This window comes from Caloenas nicobarica, chromosome 2, assembly GCF_036013445.1.
Source record: "Caloenas nicobarica isolate bCalNic1 chromosome 2, bCalNic1.hap1, whole genome shotgun sequence".
NCBI classification, from domain to species: domain Eukaryota; kingdom Metazoa; phylum Chordata; class Aves; order Columbiformes; family Columbidae; genus Caloenas; species Caloenas nicobarica.
Genome location: NC_088246.1, coordinates 76,880,017 through 76,897,002, shown reverse-complemented (window position 1 = coordinate 76,897,002; position 16,986 = coordinate 76,880,017). Strand labels below are relative to the sequence as shown.

The 16,986-nt window shown below is 53.9% G+C and overlaps 2 protein-coding genes across 3 annotated transcripts in view; one reads left to right on the top strand and one right to left on the bottom strand.

Moving 5' to 3' along the window:
* Positions 1-3,262, top strand: part of GMDS (GDP-mannose 4,6-dehydratase) — a 422,070-nt gene extending 418,808 nt beyond the window's left edge. Inside the window, exons 10-11 of the mRNA XM_065629846.1 lie at positions 1,826-1,894; positions 2,383-3,262. Coding sequence (XP_065485918.1) covers positions 1,826-1,894; positions 2,383-2,445 — 132 coding nt within the window. The 3' untranslated portion in view covers positions 2,446-3,262. The remainder of the gene's footprint in view (positions 1-1,825; positions 1,895-2,382) is intronic.
* FOXC1 (forkhead box C1) overlaps positions 1-16,403 on the bottom strand; it is a 29,713-nt gene extending 13,310 nt beyond the window's left edge. Inside the window, exons 1-2 of one of the 2 annotated variants that reach the window (XM_065629844.1) lie at positions 14,512-16,403; positions 10,855-11,075 (exon numbers count right to left, since the gene is read on the bottom strand). In XM_065629844.1, coding sequence (XP_065485916.1) covers positions 14,675-16,366 — 1,692 coding nt within the window. In that variant the 5' untranslated portion in view covers positions 16,367-16,403 and the 3' untranslated portion in view covers positions 10,855-11,075; positions 14,512-14,674. Of the gene's footprint in view, positions 1-10,854; positions 11,076-14,511 lie in introns of those variants that run through there. The other variant, XM_065629845.1, reaches the window with a different exon arrangement.
* Between the last annotated feature and the right edge of the window lie 583 nt (positions 16,404-16,986).

The following is a 16,986-nucleotide window of genomic DNA, read 5'->3' as shown; positions in this document are numbered from 1 at the left end:
AAACACTTAACTTCTAGCTAGCGGCTTGAATTAGGACAGAATAAAAGGCAATTGTTTTTATACTGAAATTATTATTTTAAGAAGGATTTCCTGGTTTCCAGGCACATATATACACACATGTATAATGTAAATTAAACCAAACTCCAGATAAAAAGCATACCTCCATGAGCACATTAGGGTCTGATCCAAATTTTATCAAAGCTAGTGGGAGTATTTCCCATTTCAAACCAGATTTTGCAATCCATATTCACACGACCCTCCAGGGGATCCCTCGAGCTGATGCGGTTTTGCATGACTTGGCCTCTAACGTCTGCTGCAGCTTCTAAAAACCCCATTATAGGGCTGCAGTAGGAAATCATTTAGTGTAATTTAAGGAAATCATGGCATTTTTTATTTTCATATCATTTTGTTCTGATCCATCTGTTTACTCTTTTCTGAAGGCAGGATGAAATGTTTTTAGCCTAAAGACTGAACTAGTAAAACTGCTGCCTGGAATACTCTCGGCAGACGTGTTTGTTCCACATCCCCTTCTTCGGTGCAATATTTCCTTTGGTGGGTTTCCTCTGCTCCTGGAAGCAAGCTGTCTAGCTTTCTGGAGCACAATTATGAAGGAGAATTTCCTACATTTTACTGCACAGGATGAGGTGATTTTGGAAGTTAACATGACCTGAACCACACAGGCACAAAAGATAGCATCTGAAAAAAATGTAGTGTGCGGTCAGTACGGATAAAAAAACTACAGCCAGAAAACGCTCGTTAGCTCCACCGCTGGTCAGAGCCGGCGGGAGGGAGAAGACTGACAGTCCATGCATTTTTCTGGAAAGCCTACTGTTACCACCATGAAGTCAAATGCAAGAGCAGAATTCAGCCTTAGTCTTCTTGTTCTTTAACAAAGTTGGTTTTGTTTGGTTTTCTTTAAACCTAGACAGATGTAATTTTAGTATTTACTGCTACAGAGAAACAAAGCTTGTGAGGAGAGGTGATATATTTTGTTAAATCGACACATACAGTTGGGAGAAGGTAACTATTTAAACATGGTATTCAAATTTTAAAAGAAGATACAGTCAAGTTTTTTCACTCAATTAGAAATACAGTCAAATGAGGTTTTTCTTTGTTTAATTTTGTTACATTATTTTTGATGACTGGTTCTGGGATTGTTTCGGTATGGCAGCACTTTTAAGAATACTTGAACAGTAAAGTGAATATGACCAAAGTCTTGGTTTCTGTAATGTTTTCAAGATAATTTATTTTAGTTTGTGAGATATTAAGATTTTTATTTCCATGTGGATGCTCAAAATACTCTAGAAAAAAGATGTAGGCATTCAAAAGCTGAATGTTTACTACTGCTGCATGTGGTTACCCATATTCATAACAGTCATTCCGCATCATCTGTCTGTGATCACGTTTTTATTTGAAAGAGAATAGTTGTCATGTTTGCTCTGTGATTTACATTATTTAAACAAATGGGGGGGAAAGAATTTGAAACAGCTCATTCAATAGCATGACTAAGACATATGACAACTTCTTACAAAATGTTCACCATTATAGAGCTGTAACACTGAAGTTCAAACCCCATGTACACACGAAAACAAAGAATAACTCTTTCAGCCTGAAATAGCCTAATGAAAGGATGCTGCCTCCTGGTGATTTACAGGCATATGAGCTTCCACTAAAATCTCATCTTAAAGAGAAATATTTTGTCCTTGGAAGAGTCCGATGGTGGCTCCAGCCGCGCTTGGCTCACGGGGAAGCATGAGCAACAGGGAAGACACCAGGTTACGGAAGATGGATGCTTCTCACAGAGGCTCTCTCTTCTTTTCCACAGGATTTTCTGCAAGGAGACTGTACCAAAGCCAGACAAAAGCTGAACTGGAAGCCAAGAGTCACGTTTGATGTGAGTGGCCTTTCTGGCATGCTTTGTACCTGCCGGGTGTTTGTGTCCCCTAAAAGCAATCCACAGGGAGGGGAAGAAAGGGGGGGACCTCTGCGTGGAGTGACTTGGACACACCAAGAAATCTTATTTTCAGTGACCCCCTAGGCTGCTGCTCTTGCAGCTGCCATGGCAGCACAAGACATCCCTGGTGATGCTGCCAGCCCTCCCTGGAAAAGGGCCTGGCAGGTATCAGCATTTTGGAAAAGAGCGGGCACTTGTGCAGGGGTGCCAGCCGGGAGACACAGGCTGTGACTTGAACAAACCATTTTCCAGGGAGTCCTCCTGCTTCTGTGACAGCCAGAGCCTGGGCCGCTGCAGGAAGAGCCCAGCAAAGCCCTGTCCCCTCCTTGTCCTGGTGTGGGGGGGTCAAGGGGGCTTGTCATGCTCCAGGGTGCTGCCTGTTCATCCCCTGTGCTGGGGCCCTCATCTGTCACTCTCCCTCCTTGCAGGAGCTGGTGAGGGAGATGGTGGACGCCGACGTGGAGCTCATGAAGAACAACCCCAATGCCTGAGCCCTGGCTGGGCTCAGCAGTCACCCTTCCTGTGGTGGTTTTATTGCTGCCCTGCCTGTGCGTGAAAGCTTGATTTTATCCACCCCTCCACCCTCCACACCCTCCCAGTGCCTCTCACCCCACACATCATCCCATGGTCAGCCCTGCCTGGACTAACTCTGGCTCCTGCCATTAACTGAGGAGGGGTCATCCCCCTTTCCCCAAAAACATACCTGAAGTACTGATTGGCCAGCAAGCCCCCTGCTTTCCTTTTTTGAATTAAAACTCATATTTCTATTACCTAGGACTTCCAGCACATTTTTAGTACTTTCTCCCGTTTGAAAAACAAAAGCGTCACCAGTCCCCTCCCTGCCCTCTCCTCCAGCAACAAAAGCAGCAAACTTCTGGCACTAACATGGGCTTGCCACCCCTCCAGCCCTTGCTACACAGCTTCCCTTCTTCTGCCTTTCCTGAACACTCCTTTTCTTTCCTGCAGCCTTACCTCCACCCCAGCGGCCCATTTCCACCACTTGAACTCTGTAAAAGTTTGGATAACTTGATATAACTTGCAGTGAAATCGCCTTTTGACCATGCCAAATTAATTCCTAATTGCTGGAATCACTTTCGAACCAATCAGAGGGGGCTTGTAAGCATTTTTCAGATCTTCATTTCACAGTGTGCATGAGTCACAGAAAGCCTTTTCGTCCAGCACCTTCCCAGTCTGGGGGCTTAAGGTGTTTTGATTTTTGCCCCCCAAGAATCAACCCTTCCATCCTCTTCCTGCTTACTATAATTAGACCTCGGACAGGAGCTTGAACCATCTCAAAAGATTATTTAGGAAATAAAAACAAAATAAATAAAAAGCTAAAAAAAAACTTAGAAGCTTCAAGGTGAGTAAATATTTTTTCACTTTTCGTGCCAAGGTACCCGGGTTATCCAGAGGTTGTCAAGTCCATACATTTCCCGTTGGTTTAGGATCTTCCACCCACCAATTATTCCAATCATTTTAACTTTATGCCTCGAAATGAGCAAAGGGGAGACACACTTTCTCCGAGTGCACTTCTTGCTTTTTAGTTTGTATTGAGGAGACAACGCTGTCAAAAGGGGAGTGATGAGGTGGGGAGGCTGAGCGCGGAGCTGGGGGCAGCAGCTCCGGCTGCGTCCAGCAGCGGTTTCGTGATGGAAGTGTTGCGGGGGGCACGGGTCTCGGGAGCAGCCTGCGAGGAGCCGAGCTGCCGAAGAGAGAGGGCTCTTTGTGCTCCTGGCGCGACAGGGCAGGCATTTGCCAGAGGTGAAGTGGAAAATGTGCGAGGTGCTGGTGGCCGCAGCCCCGGGCTCTGAGGGGCGCGGAGCGGTGCGCGCCGGGGCAGCCGGAGCAGCCGCTTCCTCCGGGGCTGTCCCCGAGGGAGCGAGGAGCGCGGCCACCCCAGCACACGGCGAAAGAGAAACGCGGGAGCCCAGCAGCTGCTTGGGGTCTCTTCCTACAGGTGCACGGAGTATGCGCCCTCGCAGGGTGGAGAGCAAGGGGAGCAGCGGAGAGGGAGAGATGTCCCTGTCGCACTCGCTCCAAGCAGCGCCCCACTCGTGTGAGGCTCTACGGCCCCTACGCACGGTCTCCGCGACGCGTCCGGCACAAACCAACGCCGAGCGGGACGCGGACGCCCCGTCCGTGGGGAGATTTGGAGCTCTCCGTCCCGCCCTGCGGCGCGGGGTCATGCACACATTGCCATCCAGCCCCGCGTGTGCAGTTCCACGCGTGGGTGCATTTATATAAAGCCTCCTGGGGTGTTTTTCCTCTTGAACGGGTACGACTCCTCGGGCTGCCGCCGCCGCGCACACTCCCACGGCCAACGGGCTCCCCCCGTGCCCAGCGGTGTCCCCTCATCCCAGGGACCGCGGTGGGTGACGGAGGGAAAGGGATGAGCTCCATCTGTCCAGCCGCACCGGGGGCTGCCCCCTTTGCAGCGCCTCGAACAAGCGGTCACAGGCTGCTGGTGGTGGATTTTGGTGGAGCACGAAATAAAAAAAAATTTAAAAAAAGAAAAATTAAAGCGCTTTTATGACAAGGTATTTTTATATTGCTGGGAACTATTTTTTGCTTACAGTGATTCACTGGGAGGCTTGCTGGTACATCTGAATATTAGTTCACACATCTTTGCAAAGGGCTGGGAACCTTTACATAAGCTGCCAGTTTTCCTTCGACCTCAGGGGTTTTTTTCTTTGGCATCTGTAACTGTGGCGCACTCAAGAGAAGCATTTTTATTCTCCGTTTTCGGTCTCTGTATTGGGGAGCAAGCGGGAAAAGGGATGCAAAGGAAAAAAATTATTCTAGACCAAGCAGTCTCTCCGCGGTGACCTTGTGCTGGATGTCTTTTTGCTGCTTTGGAAAAAAAAAATTAAAAGAAAAAAAAAAAGAAAGGAAAAAAAAGCACTACTGGTCGTGACAGGACAAAACGTTATCTCAGTCCTGCCCCTCTGCTTTTTACAATTTGTCAAAGGTCTGTACTGCTTTTCGGTTTCACCACCACCACCTTTCTGCCCAATTTTGAATTCCTGTAAGTACCGCTCTTTGCAATGACCACGAGATCACTTATTGAAAACGAATTTAAAAAAAAAAATTTTTAAATCCCCACGGCTATAAAGGAGATATCTATATATGTACCTAATACACCAGTTGCAGCCGAACGTCCTGTACACCGGGTTAATGTGTATGTCAAGCGTTTCGTGCGTGCAGTTACGGAAAGACACATCTCCCCTCTGTCTGTCTCATGTCTCATTTATGGGTCATTACAGCTTCGTGAATTTCGAACAGCTCCAGAAGTAAATAATGGAGCATGCCCTCAGTCTCCTGTGCCTTTCATAAGCGTCCCACCGGCAGCAGCAGCGAACAAAGCAATCGGCAAGGTGGGTTTTGCTTTGGCCCCCCGGCACGCCCAAGAACCGCTGAGCCCGAATCTGCCGACTGCGGAGCGGCAGCGCTGCCAGGGGAAGGCCGGTTTCTCGCCGGGGCCAGCGAGCAACCGCCCCGCCGGGCAGGGGCCGGGGAAGGGAGCGCAGACCCGGGACAAACCCGGGAGCCTGCTGGGGGGGGGGGGGGGGCACCGCCCGGGCAGCCTGTCCCACCACGTCGTAGGAAGCGGTGAGAGATACCCCTGCACTGCTACTATGGGGAGAAGCGGGATAGTAACGGCAGCGCTGGGTGGTGGGGCTGCCCGGGCGTGCGCCCTGTCGGGAGGAGGGGATTTCAGGCGGGCAGGGAATGGAGAGCGGGTCCAGCCCCTGTCCAGATGGTTGCGGAGGGCTGGGGCCCACTCGGGAGAGTCGGCCTGGCCCTGCTTGCGGCTCCTCGCTCCGCAGCGCCGGGAGTTACGAGCAGCTAAGGCAGGGCGCGCTGTCCTTCGCCTGCCGCCTGTCAGCGCCGCCGCCCCGCATCCCGCAGCCGTAACTCAGCCCCTCGCCTCCGCCGTGCGGGCCGCTGCCTCCCCTCCGCCCCCCGGAGCCTGTCTTGCCAAAGGTAAAACTGCCACGAAAGCCTTTTTTTTTTTGCAATTGTTTTTCCCTCTTATGAAGCCATTCAGGGGCGCTCGGAAACACCGGCCACCCGTGGGCTGCAAAATCCCCGCAGGGAGCAAGGAGCACGGCGGAGGCCTGCAGTGTGGTCGCTCAGCAGCGCACAAGCCCCTACCACTTCTGCAAGAGAGGCAGGGCGGGGGTCAGCTCTGCCCCAGGGCCCGCCGGCGGCGCAGCCGTCCTACCCGCCGCCCTCCTCCCCGGCCCGGCGCGGAAGGCCGGCGAGACAAAGCGACGGGGGTTTCCTCGGGGTCGCGGAGCAAAACCGCCAGCGCCATCTAAAAATACACCTCCTGCTCGCAGCATCAGCCTGAAGGGTAAAAGGGTAAAAGCAAAGGGGGGCTGGGGTGGGGGGAACAGCCCCACTACTCCTGTACGCACACGCGGGGGTGCGTCTGTGATGGGAAATGGCCCCGCGGCCAGCTCCGGTCGCGCACGGAAGACTGATCGATTGCTGGAAGTGTATTTAAAAAAAAAAAATGTAAATGCAACTTGGGGGAACTGGGGAGTCCCGCGCCTTCCCCCCAGCCCTTTGCACATCAAGCAGCTGCGTCCCCCAAGACGGACACGAAGGTCACATCCTCTTCCCTTCCCTCGCCCGGCACGGGGCTGCCCCGGGGCAGCACGAGGAGAGGGACACCGGCCTCGCCGGCCGGGGATCGCAGCTCCGGGCCCGCCCCCCACCTCGTCTCTGGGACGCAGGTTTGCAGGGGTAGGAGGCTCCCAGCCGCCCCGCAGGGCCGCGCTCCTTGCCTCCGCGCGTGACCCCTCTTCACCTCTGTTACTTCGCTGGCGGAGCATTGTCTCCAGACACAACAATCCCAGAAAGGAGCGCTGGAGCAGGCAGACCTCCAACGTTTTGACGGGTGGAAGAGAAACATCAACAGATACTTCGCAATTATTTGGTGATGGGGGCTAGGGGAGGCGAGCGGAGGAGAGATCGGTTCGCAGCAGCAGACTCTTAATTGCAACCTTTGCTTTGCTAATGAGCTCTCACCGGTTCATTCCGCGCTCCGTTCCCCCCCCCCCCGCCCCCGCTTCGTCCCCCCGGAGGAGCGCTTGGGGGGCGGAGAATGGCGTCGGGATAAAGCCGTAATTTTTCTGCAATTCGCTATTCGGTTTTAAAGCCATCCCATCTTTGAGAGGCGAGGTTTGAAGCGCTGGCCGCGTGTACTTTCATAAATCCTCTCTAAGGGAAAGCGGCGAGTAGTTTTCTCGCCCTGCTCCTGCCCGCTGCCTGCGCCGTGAGCCCCGTCGTGCAGCCCGCAACGGCAGCGCGGCAGCCGGGAGCCCCCGTCCCGAGGAGACGGGGCTTGGCACGGCGACTTGCCCCTCCGCTAGCTTCCAGCTACAGACCAATTGAACACAATCGGAGCAGGAAAATACATACCTACACACACACACATATATATACAGAAAAAAAAAGAGTTCCAGGAGAAACTCGCATCAAAAAGGCAGAGCAAATGTATTTATACGGGGCAATCTTGCAAGCACCGACATTGTTTAAACAATTCTCTTCTGCTTTGAACGATATTATCAGCACTTTAACATTATCTTTCAATGGAAAACTTTCTTCTTTTTCTTTATTTCAAATATTTATTAAAAAAAAATAAACTCGGCTGCTTAAATGTTCTGGCAAGTAAATAGATTCCAGGAACGGTGGGGGGAAAACGGCTGTGGCGTTCCTTCTAAACCGAGGGCTTGCCTTCCGAGGGACGGCGGCTGTAGCGATATGACCTGTTTATTCATCGATTCATATAATATATAAATATTCTGAACTCATGAGTGCGATAATTTGCGTTTTTTTCTACTGGAGGAAATTCAGCTATTTTAAGAGTTGATGGTTCTAAATGCCTTGGTTTTCCTGCATTCTCCCCAGAGGTGATGGGGGCTGGAAAGGAGGGGGGATTCCAGTTTGGGGGTTTCATTGTTGTTAATTATGCTGAACGTAGCCTAAAGCAGCTGACCTGAATTTGGGGTAATATACTGCACGACCAAGCCCCCTGACACCTAAAGGTCAGGTGAAAGTCTGCAGCAGGTACGTCGCAGGCCGGCTGCCTGCCCAGCTCACTTGCTCTCCCGCTCACAAATTGTTCCCTTCTGCCCACCCAAGTCGTTTCAAGCTGTGTTTATTTAGGGGGCAAAAAAATCGCCGACCACCCAATTCCCATTTAGCCGGAGAGCTTGTGAGCTCTCACCGGTAGCCCGGGCCTCCTTCCCCACCATCCCAGTGCTTTTTAATAGTTATTTTGCGGCACACACATACCAAGCAAGACACAAGCTGTGGGCCTAGAAGGTCGCAGAGGTACACACAACAGACGTGTTTGCCTGGGGCCCGAGGGAGAAACCCTCCCCTGAACACCCTGCCTGCTCACCGGAGGGAGGGAGAGTTTGCCGGCTGCCTCCCGGGCCCGCGGAGCACAAAACACCGGCGGGCTGGTGAAGCAGGTAAGGCTGGGGCAGGACGAAAACGAGCCCCTCGGACAGCAGAAGCTTCCCTGTGGGGCTGTGCGGCGACCTCCTCCCTGCACACCCCGGCCCCCCGGCGGCCCTGTTCCACTAACCCCCCACCGCCCGCCGGGTGTCCAGCAAATAGCAGTTCCGCAGCCACTTCCCAAATCTTGGGACGCCAGCAGCTTTCCCACCAATCTAAACCCAAGGGGAGAGGCGTTAGTTGCAAATTACACCGAGGGCCCCTGCTCCCGTCGGAGTTACCCTCGAGAGCTGGGGCTTACTTTCCCAGCCCTCCAAGCAGGCCTCTTAGAGCGCCTTCTTGCAAAATGAGGGAGTCCTGCCATCCTTCTCTAAGCACCCGGCCCTTTACTAACGCTGTCTGCGCTGCCAGACCCCGGACTGGGGCACGGATGAACTGCCCGTTGCCCCAGGTGCGTGTGTAAAGTTTTAATGCGGGGGGACAGCGCAGGAACGCTGCGAGAGGTCCCCAATACCCGCCGGGATGCGGGACTACAGGCTGGCCCCGCAGAGACTCCCCCGCGAAGGAGCCGGCCCTCCCCCGCCGATGCGGCTATTGTTTCGTTCAATTAGGCTCCGCTTGATAAAAAACAATCGCTCGTTAACCCTCGCCCTCCTCCCTCCCAGCTGGTGTGTTGTGAACGGCGACATCGTCTCCCTTGAAGCCCGTCTCCTTTCTGTCCCCTGAAAAATGATTCCGCGAGCTCTGATTGAATTTTATTCCTTCCTGACCTGGCCCGTTTTTATTGCATGGACACCATCAATCTTGACCTAACGCGACGTTTGTTTATTACTTTGGAAAGAAGCGAATGGCTTTATGAGCCTCAGCGTAATTAAACCAGGAGGGCTACGTTCACCGCGGCACCGCACCACCTTTGGGGCGGATTCACAACACAGACAAGCCGCCGGGGAGACGAAGCAGAAAAGGAAGGAAAAAAAAAACCAAAACCAAACAAAACAACCAACCAACCAACAACAACAACAAAAACCACCAAACACCAAAAAAACACAACAAAACACCACACGGGAAGGGTAAGTGGGATCCTCCCAGCCCGTGAGTTTGTGTGCGGGATTCTGTCTGACCGAAATCCACGCACGTCCCAGGGGAGCACGGAGCAGCTCCTTTACGCCACACTTTAGGCCCGCTACGTCGATGCGGAGAACCTCTTGCGCAGCTTGCCGCGTAAACCTGTGCTCGTCCTCTGCACTGGCCCTACTGCGCGCATGGATGTGCCACTTGCGGCCCGCGTAGCGACAGCTCGGCTCGGGCATCCCGGGGGCTCAACAGCTCCAAAACCCACACCCTTCACCCTCCCAAACGCGTGCATGTTAAAAAGAACGAAGCATTTAGCCAACGTGCCCGGCCCCAACACAAGGGGAAAATGGACTGACCACGGCGAGGGGTTTAAATTACTTTACAAGCGAAATTCATTGAAAGCTAATGTTCAATTAGCGGTTACCGCTGAAATGCGTGACGGTCGGGAAGAGGATGGGGGACCGTTTCTACGCTCTGCGCCGCAGCGCTCCTGTACCTGCCTGTGCGCAGTGGAGCCATGTGCGCGCCTCGGCGCTGCACGCTTTTGCCTACGCAATCAAGACGACGTAATAAAGCATTGTTACCTCACGTTCACCTTGACGTGGGCGCCGAGACGCGCTTAGCCCCCGACCGTGCGCGACCGCTCCTTTCTGCGAGGCGGCACCACGCTGCCTCCCTTAAAACCCACGCCAGTTTGCGACTCCTCCGCAATGCGCAAGAAAAGCTTCCAGAGCCCAGAGCGAAACTTTAAGCTCGCCCCGCTCTAATCAGTGTATTTTTGGGGAGGCGAAGGCGGAGGACAGCCCGAGTATAGGCGGCTTGTCACTACAATGCAACCCCAGGGGTTACCAAAAGCGTTATGAAGTTAAACCTGACCATAAAAAAACCCCGTGTGGACTTCGAAGAGCCCTTCCCGAACTTGTCGGCTTTCAGAAAGGGCCTCAGGTATTGTAAAATGCCCGTTTAGAAACATTCCCTTAACGTCGCCATCCACAACACAGTCGCACCATATTCTCTCTGACCCGGCCTGCAGAGGTAGGGGAGGGGTTTTAATCCATGTCCTCTCAACTATTTGCACGCACTTATCTGCTATTTTTGGTTATGACCTTTGCAGAACATAATATGAACTGTCACTCGCTTTAAGAAATTCCGAGAAGAAAACGTAGAAAGGAGAATATTCATTTTTCTCTGCATTTTCTTTAGTTTAGGTAAGTGACAGATGAGCAAATACAAGAAAGAAACCAACAGAAACAGCTAAACAGAAAGGTTCCTCAAATTAATTAATTTTTTTAAAGAGTGTTTTCCCTAGACGAAAAGCAAAGCAATAGTTTTGGTGTGGAAAAAGTCAGCTTGAGCTAAAAATACAACACAAAGCGCTGTGCTAACCTGTCACCTAATGGACCGCTCTGCAGGCAAGGCTGGGGCCGAGGGTCCCCGTTCGCTGTACGGACTGCCACCAAAGATGCAGAGGCCTTGGGGAGGCACCTTCCAGCTGCTGCCTGGGCGCACGTCCTGTGCCCACCTCCGCGCAGGGTCGGACCGCATCTCTTTGGCGTTCAGGGCAGGCCCAGTTCTGCTGGGAGACAATCACAGGTCAGAAAGGACACTCGAGTTTGCCTCCTGCTCGCAAGGGCAGGGAAGCGCAATAGGGACGAGGGCCCCGCTGCCCGCGTTTCGTGCCTTGCAGGCAGGAGCGCTGCCCGCAGGCGGACGTCCGGCTCCGCGCCCGCCCCGCAGCTCTGCTCCAGCCTGGGAAGGTTTCTAGCAATCCCACCGGGCCTTCTCCTCCCAGCACCAGCAGCAGCAATGTGTCACGCCGGAGACCCCGGCCCGGCGGAACGCGGCGCGGCCGACCCACCTCCGCGCAGCGCCGCGCAGGGACTCCGTGTTACCGGCCTGCGCACCGGGCGGGCCTCCTCCCGCTGCCAAGCCCGCAAGATTCACTACCTACCGGGGAACTCTGGGCATTGTGCACGTTATTTTCGTTGTGAACAATTTCTCTGCGGAGCGCGGGGGAAATATTATAATAATAATAATCAAATAATAATTTTCAAACCCCATCTGAAGCACGCGTGTGCGGCGAGCCAGCCCGTCGCACTGAGAACCGGGAGGTGACCTCCGCCGCCACCACGCACGTCACTTCAGGAAAGGGATCCCCTCCGGGAAGAGAGGATCCCACCACTACCTACCTGGCAGCCGAGCGGGACGTTTCGCTTCGCCCCCTCCCTGACTGCGAGTCACTCCACGGCCAGACAAGCCCCCTCCACCTGCCTCTTTTGCAGCCAGGGCCGCGGGGAGCGCAAGTTGCGCGGCCGCCCCGCGGTGCCGGGGCCGCGGAGGGCAGCGGGACGCCTCGGGGCGGCCGGAGCATTAACAGTAATTATACACAGCACTTCTTCAAGCTCCGCACAGTCCCCCCCAGGTCCCCTAACCAAGCAGCACCACTGACAATGCAACGGGTGATTAAACAAGCCGAGCTAGCAACTGCTTTCCCTCCGATTTATTTTCGCCACAAACGCCCTGCCGCTGGGGACGGCGGACAAAACCCAAAATACAGGAAAGCCGGCGCCTGGTTGCAACAAAAATAACAGGCAAAAAGCACATGCAATCGCCTCTCTACCCTCTCCCTTCTTTAATTTTTAGTTTTATTTTAAATACCGGGTGGGGGTGAGGAGGGAATGGCGTTATCGTGCAGCCACTCCGCTGGTAAACCCAGCTGCCGGGGGCAGAGGGAGCTATCCCCGCCGGGGCTCCCCTTTCCAAGGAGGGGAAGCGGAGGAGGGAGGCGGTGAAAGCCCCGCCGCGCCCCTGGCCCGGCAACCCCGGTCACAAGCAGAGGGGAGACAGGAGCCGCCAGCTCAGCTGACCCCCGCTCTGTACCGGGTCAGGGTCGGTGGGGAGCAGAAGGTGAGCCCGACCGGGAACAGGTAACGTTTGATTTCCCTTTACTGGTGAAAAATGGGGAGCTGCGATTAAAACGTGCCCCCAGAGCGAAGGCGTTCAGCTTTGGTCTTCCTTCGCTTCAACTTAACCATAACCGGACGACGGTTTTGAGTTACTCTCATCCAACTTAGCAAACAAATAAATATAAATAAGGCCGGTAATCTCTTTAGAGGTACTAGCACGAAAAACAAAGACTACGCAATACTTAAATAAACAGATTTTAAGCCGACGTGACAAAATGACAGCCCCCCGGTTCATTCGATTTGCTGAAGGTGTTTTCTGAATATTAGAGTATTGCTTTGGAGGGGAAGCGCCGCTCGAAAGCGAGGTAATAAGGTTTAACTGTAACTACCTCTGTATTTATTTACAGTGTAATCCTTAACAATGCAATAGCAATTACTGCTAAGTGTTGCCTTTAGATAAGAGATACTGATAACGAACTGTATTATCTTGAAAGCAAACTTTAGGCCCTAAATATCTGTAATCAAATAATCTTCTTCTCAAGTCTGACTGACAAGGCAGATTCTTTCAAGTTAATGAATTTATTGCATTTTGGTCGTTATTTACAAAGGGGGAAGGTGATCCCCATTGCCCGTAGGTTCTTAATTGCAAATTGTCCAGAAGGTGAGATTCTTGATCTGACAAAACGTCAGTCTGTGCAGCACTCAACTACTAGCCTGGTGTTTTGTTTTGTTTGTTTGGTTTTTTTTCCGATTTAAGGAAAAAGGAGGTAAGCAAGGAGAGGGGGAAAAAAAAAGACAGAGAAAAAACGCACAACTAACAACTATATAAGAAAAAATTAAATTTCTCCAACACAAACTCTTTCTAAAAACTTACAGCCTGAGCTATTAGGGCACTACTAACAGGCCAGTAATGTCCCTAAAGGACAGGAGTAATGTAGAGCTATGAAGGTGTAAGCTTAGACTCTACAAGCACCCTTTAATCCAACTACCTTTTTTTCTTCTGAAATAAAATAGCATTTTTAAAATGTATTACATAAGTGGCTTCATGAACGTGATTGCGTGCTTTGCTATCAATTCTACGAAGCAGTGATTTATATATGCTTACATTATATTTAAGAATATACGTACTACAAAATATCTGGCATCTATTGTACACTCTGGAGTTTAGAAACATATGCAATGCGTATATGAAGCTATAAATAAATACGTAATCCTTTTTTAGATACATATGTAAATCCTATGTATAAATACATTTAAAATACACACAGACCGACAGCTCGATATATACACAGTTGAACAGGAATCTAGTGCACGTACTTCTACCTCCGAGTTAACGCTTAATATATCCTTACATAGGCATATTATTTTAAAAGCCGTAATGTTGTCCTACTACTGTGTATGGTCAAATGTTTCCAGGTCTTGCCCATTAATTGCTAAGAAAACGTGTTTGTTTATTTGCCAACTCAGAGCTGCCATGGGAAAGTATTTTTTTCCTAGCGGATAAGGCGAGCTGACTAAGTGGAACATATTGCAGAAGAGACTGAAAAGGGATTTTTCGACCTGGCACTTCCTAAATGGTCTTTGGAATTTGTGCGGAGGGGAACGAGCTGTTCCAGCGACAAAGTTAGTTATGAAATCCCTTTTCCCTCTCTTTCTCTCGCTCTCTAAATGAAAGTATTAAAATATGCAGACGTGTAAAGGATCATTCCAACTGAATGGTAATTTATTAATAAACAAACAATGCAATACCTTCAGAATATTTTCAAAAAAAAGAAAAATATTGATAGAATAAGATTAATACAGTTTCCCTTTTTATATATAGTGAAAAAATCAGCATATCAGTCAATTTTAACGTCACTTTTCAGGGAAGGGGGAAACACTTTCAGGCGTTTGGTCCGCAACATCCAACTACAAATTAAAAATAAATTACTATGTCGCAATTTACATTTTAAAACAAGTCCTTGCAAAAGTAGAGGGGGGAATGAGAAGCTGGTACTCTACGCTGGACTTTTCGCCCCCTTTTAAACACGGGGCATGGCAATACCTTAAGGGACGAGGAAAAGGAGGGGAAGTATTTCTCAAAGCAATTTAAAAAAAACTTACGTGTTATTGGAGTAACACTGTCCTTTAACAAACCAAGACATGCTTTGGGGCTGCCTCTGTACAAAAGCTTTTCGCGTGCGCTCCCTTCACTCCGCGGGCGCGGCAGGGGCCGCTGGCGCGGTGCTGCGCGCTGTCCCCGCGGTCTCCCTGCGGCGGGGCGCGCTCAGAACTTGCCGCAGTCGTAGACGAAGGCTCCGGAGGTGCGGTAGAGCGGCTGGCTGCCGGGGAAGGCCATCTGACAGCTGCCGCCGCCCCCCGCCCCGCCGCCGCCGCCGCCTCCCCCTGCCCCGCCGCCGCCGCCGCCGCCGCCTCCCGGCGAGGCGCTGAGGCCCAGCCGGGGCGCCTCGAAGACCTCCCGCGGGGCGGCGGCGAAGCCCTGCTGCGGCCCCGCGTAGCCCGCCGCGCCCGCCAGCGGACCCAGCTCCCCCGCTGCCGCCGCTGCCGCCGCCGCCGCCGCCGCAGCCTGGTTGAGGTACCAGGAGGCCAGGCGGCCCTGGTGCGGGTGCGGGTGGTGCCCCTCCTGGTGGCCGCCCGCCGCGCCGCTCAGCCCGCCGTGTCCCAGCGCCCCGCCGCCACCGCCCCCCGCCCCGCCGCCGCTGCCGCCGCCGCCCGTGGGCATGGCGTAGTCGGGCAGCGGGTCCTCGGCGGGGCTGGCGGCGGCGGCGGGCAGGTGGCCGGGGCGGTCGGCGCCGCCCGCCGCCGCATACAGGCTCATGGCCTGCATGTTGCAGTGGTAGGTGCCGGCGGCGGCTCCGGCAGCCGCCTGGCTGCAGGGCGAGCCGTAGACGGAGCTGTGGCCCGGCGAGTAGCCGCCGAGGGAGAGGGCGGGCGGGATGCCGGTGCGCGGCGCAGCGGCGGCGGGGGCCAGGAGGCCGGCGCCCAACTCGGCGGCGGCCTGCGGGGAGCCCCGCAGCGAGGTCATGATGTTGTCCACGCTGAAGCCTGGGCCGTGGTGGTGGGACGGCGGTGGGGGCGGCGGTGGGGGAGGCGGCGGCGGCTCGGGGGCCTCCAGGCTGAGGGAGCGGCTGGAGGGGAGGGTGCTGCGGGGGCTGCCGCCGCTGGAGAGGCTGCTGCTGCTGTCGGGGCTCTCGATCTTGGGCACGGCGCCGAGCGGCGGCGCGGCGCCGGGGGGGGACACGGCCTGCGGCGGTGAGGCCGTGCCGTTCTCCGTCTTGATGTCCTGGATGCGGACGGGCGGCGGCGGCGGCGCGGCGCTGCCCCCGGCGGGGCCGCCCTCGGGCTCGGCGGCGGCGGGCGGCGGCGGGCGCGGCGGGGCATGGTCCTTGAGGTGCAGGCGGTCCTTTTCCTCCTTGTCCTTGACGGCGTCCTTCTTCTTGAAGCGGCGGCGGCGGCGGAGGAAGCTGCCGTTCTCGAACATGTTGTAGGAGTCGGGGTCGAGGGTCCAGTAGCTGCCCTTGCCGGGCTTCTTGTCGTCGCGGGGCACCTTGACGAAGCACTCATTGAGGGAGAGGTTGTGGCGGATGCTGTTCTGCCAGCCCTGCTTGTTGTCCCGGTAGAAAGGGAACCGCTCCATGATGAACTGGTAGATCCCGTTCAAGGTGATCTTCTTATCGGGCGCGTTCTGGATGGCCATGGTGATGAGGGCGATGTAGCTGTAGGGCGGCTTCACCATATCCTTGGGCTGTGGCGGCGGCGTGTAGGGCCCGTAGGCTCGGGCCATGCCGGCCGGGTACTGCTCGTGGGCCGGGTGGGAGTACATGCTCATCGGGGCCGGCATGGCCGTGTAGCCCCCGCCGGCCGCCGCCGCGGCGGCGCGGTAGTAGCTCTGCTCTCCGCCGAGGTACGGCACCACTCCCAGGGAGTTGGGACTGGACACGGAGTAGCGAGCCTGCATGTCCTCCCGTCAGCTTTCCCCCACCCTCCCCGCCGGACCAAACAGCGCGTCCCTTCCCCCTCCACCCCTCCGCCGCTCCGCGGACCGAGCTGGACCGGGCGGCCGGGCAACCCCCACCCCCCCACCCCCCCGGCGGAGCGCGGAAAAAGGGAGGAAGAATAACGACGGCAGCGCCGAAAGTCTCCTCTTCCTCGCCCAGGAAAACCCACTGGCGAGTTCCCGCACTCCACACGGAGGAAAAAAAAATGTCAAAAAAGGGGAAAAAAAAGGAGGGGGGGGGTGAAAAAAGGGTAAAAATTACTTTAAAAAGAAAACGGGGGAGGAAAAAAAAGTAATCGCAGCGGAGAAAGCAACTTCCAAACGAAGAAAGAGTATTAAGAAAATAAAACCTTTGCAAAGAGGCTCCCACGCTCCCAGTTCCTTGTTCCACGGGGATCTGCAACAAGTTGTCTGCAAAGGAGGGACAAAAGTACTGGGATATGTTTTGTTGGCTTTTTTTAAGCGAGCAGCAGAAGAAAAAAATCCACCTTCCCGATCTCCCAGTGCAAAGTCTCCCTCTCTCTCTCCCTCTCGCTTTTTTTCAGTCTCTTTTTCAGTCGCAGGCTGCTTTGGGAAGCATC